Source organism: Priapulus caudatus, unplaced genomic scaffold (genome assembly GCF_000485595.1).
Source record: "Priapulus caudatus unplaced genomic scaffold, Priapulus_caudatus-5.0.1 Scaffold184, whole genome shotgun sequence".
NCBI classification, from domain to species: domain Eukaryota; kingdom Metazoa; phylum Priapulida; class Priapulimorpha; order Priapulimorphida; family Priapulidae; genus Priapulus; species Priapulus caudatus.
The window spans coordinates 227,158-236,283 of record NW_014577245.1 but is presented as its reverse complement, the minus strand read 5'-3'; the positions used below and the strand labels follow the sequence as shown (position 1 = coordinate 236,283).

General features: G+C 44.3%; 4 protein-coding genes across 5 annotated transcripts in view; 3 read left to right on the top strand and 1 right to left on the bottom strand.

The window, feature by feature from the left end:
- The window catches only part of LOC106806883, a gene marked incomplete in the record, with an annotated part of 4,064 nt that extends 2,815 nt beyond the window's left edge, over positions 1-1,249 (top strand). Inside the window, 3 exon segments of the mRNA XM_014809021.1 lie at positions 106-226; positions 471-838; positions 1,037-1,249. Coding sequence (XP_014664507.1) covers positions 106-226; positions 471-838; positions 1,037-1,249 — 702 coding nt within the window.
- Positions 1-9,126, bottom strand: part of LOC106806899 (myotubularin-related protein 9-like) — a 32,425-nt gene that overhangs the window by 18,915 nt on the left and 4,384 nt on the right. The window contains exon 1 of one of the 2 annotated variants that reach the window (XM_014809042.1): positions 7,798-7,885. The exons of the other annotated variant lie outside the window; for it this stretch is intronic. The gene's annotated coding sequence lies outside the window, so the exon portion shown is untranslated. Of the gene's footprint in view, positions 1-7,797; positions 7,886-9,126 lie in introns of those variants that run through there. 2 annotated transcript variants of the gene reach the window in all.
- LOC106806900 lies at positions 3,754-4,536 on the top strand. Its single transcript, XM_014809045.1, has 2 exons — positions 3,754-4,123; positions 4,237-4,536. The coding sequence occupies exons 1-2, from the start codon at positions 3,790-3,792 to the stop codon at positions 4,425-4,427; spliced, it is 525 nt and encodes a 174-aa protein (XP_014664531.1). The 5' UTR covers positions 3,754-3,789; the 3' UTR covers positions 4,428-4,536.
- On the top strand, positions 6,829-8,478 carry LOC106806882. The gene is made up of 2 exons (XM_014809020.1): positions 6,829-7,141; positions 7,810-8,478. The coding sequence occupies exons 1-2, from the start codon at positions 6,829-6,831 to the stop codon at positions 7,956-7,958; spliced, it is 462 nt and encodes a 153-aa protein (XP_014664506.1). The 3' UTR covers positions 7,959-8,478.

Sequence of the window (9,126 nt, the reverse complement as noted above, 5' to 3'; positions counted from 1 at the left end):
CAAGAGAATGCATCCAACCACACAGTACAGGTCATCATCCTCGATGGGGCTGCTCTCGTGAACATGCTACGACCTGGTGCTAAGACATTTTTCGATTATGCGCAGCAAGTGTTCTCACCATACATCCTGTCTCAGCTGCAGCATGTCAGCAGAGTGGATGTCGTGTGGGATGAATATCTCCCTGAAAGTCTGAAGACCGAAAAACGAGAGCAAGAGAGGGAAGAGAGTTCGTAGACGCGTTGAGCCATCCAGTGCCATTCCTGGAAACTGGCCGGAGTTTCTGTGCATCGACGACAACAAGGCTGAGCTGTTCTCTTTCCTGGCAACTAGTGTGATAGCCCTTGACACTGACAAACAAATAATCAGCACCAATCATGCTGACGTCTTCTGTACGCAGCCCCGAGATATATCAGGTCTTGCACCATGCACACATGAAGAGGCTGATACCCGTATCCTACTGTACCTAGCAGATGCTGCGAGGGAAGGGTATACCAAGGTGTCAATACGCACAGTTGACACGGATGTGCTAGTACTGGCAGTGACAGCAGCCCAACGCCTCAACATCACTGAGCTGTGGGATGCCTTTGGAGCTGGAAAGAGTTTTCGACATTTAGCAGCTCATGAGATGGCGAGAGCACTAGGTCCGGAACGATGCATAGCCTTACCAATGTTCCATTCCTTTACTGGATGTGACACAGTATCATCTTTTGGTGGCAGGGGGAAGAAGACGGCGTGGGATACATGGACGACCTTTGATGACGTCACTAGAGCCTTCTGTGTCTTGGCTGCCACCCCAGAAGCCATAGAAGACTGGATGGGGCCTCTGGAGCGATTCGTGGTATTGCTCTATGACCGCACTAGCAGCCAGGAATCAGTCAATCAGGCACGCAAGCAGCTGTTCACCCAGAAAGGTAGAACAATTGATGGACTCCCCCAACACGAGCAGCACTGATTCAACACACAAAGAGGGCTGCCTACCAAGCTGGTCACTGCTGGGGACAGATGATGGTTGCAGCCCCAGAACTCCCATCTCCAGGTGACTGGGGGTGGAAGAGGAAGAACACAGGTGGATGGGAAGTTCACTGGACCACACTACCAGAAGCGACCCAGGCCTGTCGCGGACTCCTCCGCTGTAGATGCAAAAAGGGGTGCAGAGGAAGGTGCAAATGTGTCAAGGCAGCACTTCAGTGCACTGCCCTTTGCCTCTGTGGTGGACTCTGTTCTCAGAAGTAACATTGCAATTCATTGACAACCGGTAATACTGCTATGGAAGGCCTTACTTGGTTAATAATGGAGGGATTGTCGTGGATTTGGGCTCACCACTAACAAACAACATTGGGACATGCAATATTGATTTGCAAGATACAGCATAATCTCGTGAACTATGTGCTCATATAAATAAACTACCAAGTATTTTAAAGGAAACACTGGGAAGTACTGCATTATACTCTCACATGTTACAGTTCGAAAACATGTATAACTCCGCCAATATTAAATATGTTGATGGTTTTGCTATTATTTAGTCCCTTGAATGCCAGATATATTATGTAGTTAGGTAGTTGCTAGCGTGTTGTAAATAGTACCACTGCATTTCCCATCACCACCATTTTCAATTTACTAGCTTTGTTAATTAATTTGTTGAACCAATATGATACCTTTAAAATGTAATTGTCAGGTGTAAATAAAGTGATTGAATTGAATTGAAGTAAATTGAATTGGATAATGGATTTGAATGGCGGCCATTTTGAAATTCAAAATGGCGGCCTCTGACGAATAATGATTTTGATTGCAATGTGTTCCTTGACCCCGATAATGTTGGTTTAGACACAATTAAACATCATGTTTCTTTCTGACCGATAATGATTTTGATTGCAATGTGTTCCTTGACCCCGATAATGTTGGTTTAGACACAAACATCATGTTTCTATGTTGAATATTAGCTGAAATATTAAATGGCCGCTATTCAAATCCATTATCATTTTGAAATCCAAGATGGCGGCCTCCGACCGATAATGATTTTGATTGCAATGTGTTCCTTGACTCCGATAATGTTGGTTTAGACACAAACATCATGTTTCTATGTTGAATATTAACTGAAAATGAAGGATAATGGATTTGAATGGTGGCCATCTTGGAAAATGCCCGCCATTGTTGCCATGGGACAAATATGCGATGGCCCTATAGCCAAAAAAATTTCTTAGTGCATGCTCTAACAGTGTGCCAAAACTCATGCTTGTATCATAAAAATCACAATTCATTCACAAATCTGCCGGGCTAAGAGGAGTTATATTTCGTGATGAATATCAGCATAGATTTCATTAATAAGCATTGATCAGTAAACCTGTGTGTGATAATTAGGAGAGCGCCCTAGCATGTAGGGTGCAAAACACTTACTTTATGCCCTCGCGTCCTCCCTTTGCCGCTCCCGCTGGTCCCTCGCGCCCTCGCTCAGCCTCCTTCTTCATCTGACCGCCCCAGCTATCTTCTCTGCCCGATTTCCTCAGGTAGCTCCCATGCCCCACGTCTCTCTCGAGCAATGCTATATTAGGAAGTTTGCCGCAGGCGGCAGCTGGCACGCCGCGCGCGACGTGCAATAATATAAAGAAAGCTGAAAATTTAATTACGTGGGCACCGCGGTGCGAATCAGCGCGCAAATGTGTTTAATTTGGCACCGCGCGAATATCCTTGCCCCTAAAGACGTTCGCCGGACGGGGAAGCTGTATGTTCTCGATAGAAACTGTCGGTTAATTCACAGCGACGCACTAGGTGCTTGGCGATAAATCATTCTCTCGTCAGCTGCTTTCTGTGCATGCCGTGCTGGACGGCACAGATCGCCATCTCACGTCTCTTTATGCTCTCTCTCTCTCTCTCATCGTCTCTCTCTCTCCCTCGATTGCTATCTTTCTCTCTACTCTTACGTTTCTCGGTCACTTCTTCTCTCTCGTATTCATCTCCTACTCTCTCTCCTCTTCTCATCTCTCCGTCGTCTCTCTCTCCTCTTTCTCTCTGTCCTCTCTCTCGCCGTCGCTCTGTCGTCGGTCCCATTCTCTTCCGTTCTCTCTCTCCTCATCTTTCTCTCATCATCTCGTTCCATCGGCGCTTGTCTCTCTCTCCGTCACAGCACAGGCTGCTCTTCGCGCATCTCTTTCTCCTCATCACTCACACGAACCACTCTCTCACGCTCCTCTTCTCTCCTTTTCTCATGCAGCTCCTGGCTCTCAGTCTTTGCTCTCAGCTTTCTCTCTCTGTCTCTTCGCCCTCTCTCTCTTATCTCTTCCCACNCTTGATCACTATTTGCGTTAGCGGCTCAACCGTGGGTCAACACCAGGGGTCCATACCGTGGTCAAACGTTCCTGACAGTTTATCGCCTTGACGAAAGCCAAATGTGACGGACAAACGCGACGGAGACGGACGTACGACGGACGACGACCCATGGCAATAGCTCAGCTTGACGATGTCAAGGTGAGCTAAAAACGGCACGTTCCTTAGTTTCATCCACAAAACAGATTCCCACTTTAATCGAGCCAGGAGAATTTAATCGAAGAGCAAGAACGTTACGCCGGTGCGGAAGTTTCTACAAAGACCACAAGAAGCGTTGAATATCGGAATGATACATTATACAGTCAGATGAATCGCAGTCGAACTGAGAACCAGAACGTAATTAGTCTAAACACCGTCACGCTTGGTTAGAGGAACGAGATGGGAAACGTATAGAGAAAGCTACCGTGAATATATAACGTACACAATGATACACGCACACAGTATATTAGTCATATCTGACTGTAGTCGATGCAGCATTCGCAGACAACAAATTATATTGGTGTGATTTGGGTGCTACTCTTAGTCGGCTATGCGCTACAGATTGAAGCCTGTGGATGGTCCGGAGCACGGGCAGAAGCAGGAGGCGGCGAAGGCGGCGCAGGCGGTACAATGGAGTGTCGGTACGACGTGCAGCAGTATCTCAGCAGACAGTCACCAAGGAGTCAGGCCAGGCTGCTGTCATTTAGCAGCTATGATAGGCGCAATACTGGCCGTGTGACCCTGTGGGACATACAAGCTACCATACCAGCCGAGATCCCACGCTGTGTAACAGTGCAACTCTTCAGAGACGCGGACGCTAATGGCAAGTTGCTAACTAACACTCCCTCGAACACTGTGTATATACACACTTGGTTGAACTTTAATATAACTCGCACGTAACTCACTCGTAAAATTGCACCACGTTTGTCTTTTCAGGTGATGGCACAGTTGACTGTTTAGAGCACAAATTGGCCAAGTTCTGGCTGCCGGAGCAACGCAATAAAATTTCTTGCAATCGGCCAGGACAAGCTCCCTCTATTCGGACGTCAAGAAATCCCTTTATCTTCATCAAACCAGCGTCAAATTCGAGAGTATTCGCATTCTATTCTCGAAATATTCGCCAATAGTTTTAATTGGAAGGAACTAGATCATGCACAGCTATGCCAAGTGGTAGTAATCTTATCCTTGTCTTATGAACACATATATACTAGATAACAGTCACAAACCTTGTTAGGCCAAAAAAAAATGTTTGTCTTATACTTATAACAGCCCATATAATGACTTCAAAGACAAATCAATGCATTGACCGATCGATATCACGTTGGAATAAAAAAAATTTTTTTTGCCGATCACAATAAAAAGTTCCGACTAGGCGGTTTAAAATGGACTTGGTCGGGTTAGCGGAAACAAACGTCTTTTTTTAGGCATTATCAAATTATAGAACCAACTCTATGCAAAAACACTTTTTGACAAACCCTTCAAAGGTAAACTGAAACTTAGGTTGTTTCTTCCATTTTCCTAAGCAAAATATAGTACCTTGAGAAATAAACCGATGTGATATTTGATAACGATCGGGTAAGGTTGTGCTAGCGACTAGGCCGTTTTGAGTTTTCCATTGCAGTTTTGTGTACGTACAGCAAGTCCCCGCTACACGTTGATTGCCCTACTTTACTTGATTGCTGTTGCATGTCAGTGATAAATTGTTCACATTTGTGTGAAAGATGTTTACAAAGTGCCTCTACACGTTATTTCATTATGCCTTATCCTCAATGTTGAAAACAATGCTGTTATGATGTAGAGAAACTGAACGGTGTTACAGCAGGTGCACAAAGTAGGTACCGTATTCCCTCGAATAATAGCCCCTGCTTGAATAAAGGCATGTGTGATTAAGGGCCGGGGGGGGGGGTAAAGATACTTTAAATCAATAAACGCCGGGGCCTGAATAGTCGCCGGGGGGTGGGGGGTGATGATGTATATATACCGCCCCTGCAGATGAAGATGGCAGTGAAGAAAGCAGTGAAGAAGCCGACGAAAACGAACTTGTTGTTCATGATGATGAGAGCGACGACGAAGACAACATTCCTCTAGCAGACTTTATAATGCGTTTATAATGCGTGCTTGAACTATTTTGTGATGTTGACAAACATTTACTATATTTTTGCTGGTTAATTTCATCAGTTTTTATGTTTTATATAGTGTGATGTAATTGTTCATCAAATAAAGTGCCATTGTTCCATGCGGTGAATTCTCTCTAACGGGTTTTTAATTACTTTCAGTTGTTTTGATAACAACAGGTGCGGACCGTGCGAACGTCGCCAGAGTAAAACAAAACTTCGTTCAAAGAAAATGTTTTGGCCGAATTTTTGCACGAAAAAACAGGCCTGTCTTTAGATTAATTATATTACGAAGGAAATAAATAAAATACCGGGTGTAGCATGCAGTAAAACAATAAAATTAACGCCCCTGCCTGAATAAAGGCATGCTTGAATAGGCGCCGAAGTCATTAGTGTGACGAAAACAATAAACGCCCGGGCGTTTATTCGAGGGAATTCGGTATAACCCGGGAGGTATCGCTCTGACATTTGTTTGCACGCATTGGATAACCAGTTCTGAAAATATCCGGTTTGTGCATGTTAAACAGAAGCAGATGGTAAAATGGCCGTGGGCATTTTAACATGTAAATGTAACTCGGTTTGCGCATATGACTTGGTGTGCATATGATGAGATTAACTATACAAAACCAACTACCAACCTAAAAAAATGTGTCAAGGAAACTTTTAGTTTATAAGACTACTCACTGGAGAGACTTAAAAGGGGCCTACCTTGAGTTGCATTTAAAGCCCAGCGCACACGTGAGATATTTTACTCAAGTAAAATGACGCATGAATCATTTTACTCACGTGTGCAGCGGATTTTCGTTGAGTAATTTGACGCATGCGTCATTTTACTCACATGTGCGGCGGATTTTCGTTGAGTAATTTGACGCATGCGTCATTTTACTTGAGTAAAATAACTCACGTGTGCGCCGGGCTTAAAATACAAACTGATGACAATAGATATATTTCTGATAAAATGTCATTATGACTCATATAATAATGAAAAAAGCGGGAAATGCTGTACTTATTCAATGGCTACCCACTGTTTCTGCTTTTGCTGCCGCCGTTGCCAATGATGATGCGAATACCACCTCATCGTTCACATAACTTACATATAACGCGGGTTATTCCAGCAACAACAAGAACAACCTTGAACACCTCTGGAAAAATGACACATACAAAAATGACACATAAACGCCTGCAGCCATGCAGCTATTTCAAGGCTTGGCAACCGTACAAGTCAACTGTCGTACACTGTCGCAATAAATTAAACCGGTCTCGTGACTCGCCGTAGAGTAAACACGCCGTGGGCGTGCGCGGCGCGGATTTTACAACAACCGACGCCCACCCACGGCCGTAAACACTTCCCCTCTTGGCGCCACGAGTTTCACACAACCGGAATAGCTCCGTGAAAAAAAGAAATCGTCCAAAAATGTCGCCGCCGCCGCCGCTGCGCAACGTCGTCGAGATCGCCGCGGCAATGCTGCTGCTGCTGCTGGTCGCCGTGGCGCCGGCGGGCGGCTGCGGGTGGTGCACGACGTGCTACAACCAGCAGAGGTGCAGCGTCGACGTGCAGGAGTACCTGCAGCGGCTGTCAGCGAAGAACATACTCGCCATGCTCACGTTCGAGCACTTTGACCGCAATCGCGACCGACGCGTGTCGCTGCGGGAGCTGAGGAGCCGGCTGCCGTCCAGCGCGTACGAGTGCGCGATCAAGAACCTCGTCATCTCTCTTGGCGGGAACGGTCAGTACGATTCGCCGGTCAGAGATGAGCGTGGCTTCAGGGCAGGGTAAAAAATACAGCCTCACGGGAGCGATTTCGGAGGTTTGAAGAGCGAATCGCTCATCGCTCCCGTCAAAATAGCTGCCGTAAAATTTTTGACCCACAGACTTTTGAAAAAGAGCTCCCGTGAAAAAAAAAGTTATTTTTCCCCTCCTTCAGGGCCCGCGTGCACTGCTGCTGCACTGACGTCACACTCGCGTATGTCGCTACGATGTTGTATGATGTGTGCGTGATACTCGGTGGACTGTCTTTGTGTTAAGAGGGATCCTAATTCATGGATCGTACGGATCGTACGGATTGTTAGGATGCACGCATATCTCGTAGATGCGTTGATTAGCTAATTATAAAAGGCAGGAAGTGTAAACTTCAGACAAAAATGAGAACCATTGCAGGTGTTACTTATATTCATATGCAATTATATGATAATGGGTTTGACATCAAAGCCACTTGTGAATATGTATTGTACTACTAGTATGCCGCTGTGTGATTTGCGATTATGTACTCAAGCAAATATTGGTAACACGTTGCGTTAAGTGAATTTAATTTTATATATATTTCAATCAATACACTAATATGGAATATATCGATAAATATACGTGAAACAAAAATTTGCTTACATTTACATGCAGATGGACAGATCAACTGTCACGAATTCAAGAATGCTAGGTTCTGGACCACGTCTCAGCAGAGATTACTGGCTTGTAGATGGAGGGAGCGACGTTCTCAAGTCAGAAATGTGCTACAGAATACGTCCCTGCAAATATCAAATGGCAAATAGAAACAGCAAATCGATTTGTTTTTCGTCTCATCATGGCAACTGTCCAAGAACATAGTCGCAGTTAGAGTTCAGGAAGAATGAACTATTTTGTGTACGGCTCTGCGTCTAGAGAGAAATGAAACCAGCTATTAAATGTTTAAAATGTGTAGGTCAAGGAAACTGAAGAGCCAAATAAATACAGGTTGAGGATTGCGCATTCGAAATACCTGGGTACGAACTACGAACGTGTCTCGGGTTTAGGAATTTCCCAGCGTTTGGAATACCTGTATTAAATATTTTATGGAAGAAATTCATGTTTATTTCATACACAGCTTATGCCAGCAGGCACTGCTGTATTCCTATGAAATATTCTTCATCATTTTGTGGATGAAATAGTGAGAATAACACCTCTGGAAGAATGACACATAAAAAAAGAAAAACGCCTGCAGCCATGCAGCTATTTCGAGGCTTGGCAACCCATGGTTCATCCAGGACTGAAAATTTTTTCAATGACATTTTATCAGAAATTCAAGGTCATTTTATCAGACATTTTATTAGAATTCATACACAGAACAAAACATACCTGGATTAATTTAATAACCCCATTCTTAATCACTGTCACCTCTAAAACTTACCTGGATTACATTAATAAACCCTTCTAAACACTGTCACTTCTACAACATGCCTTGATTTACTGACTGATTTTACTGACTTACTGTTAATTTGTGATCATCATTTAACTGTCTTCGTGTGCTATAGCTTTTTAAGCTCATTTACAGGCAATTTTTATTGAGGTTTGCACATTATTAATGGTACACAATATTCTTTTTATTACAGGCAAGGATTCTTTCTAAAAATTCAAGAGATTTTCATGAAATTCAAGACTTTCAAGCACAAAATCAAACATTTACTAAATTCAAGTACTTTTCAAGGACTCCCCTCAAATTCAAGACTTTTCAAGACTGTGCGAACCATGCAACCGTACAAGTCAACTATCATAAAACTGTCGCAATAAATTAAACCGGTCTCGTGACTCGCCGTAGAGTAAACACGCCGTGGGCGTGCGCGCGCGGATTTTACAACAACCGACGCCCACCCACGGCCGTAAACACTTCCCCTCTGGCGCACGAGTTTCACACAACCGGAATAGCTCCGTGAAAAAAAGAAATCGTCCAAAAATGTCGCCGCC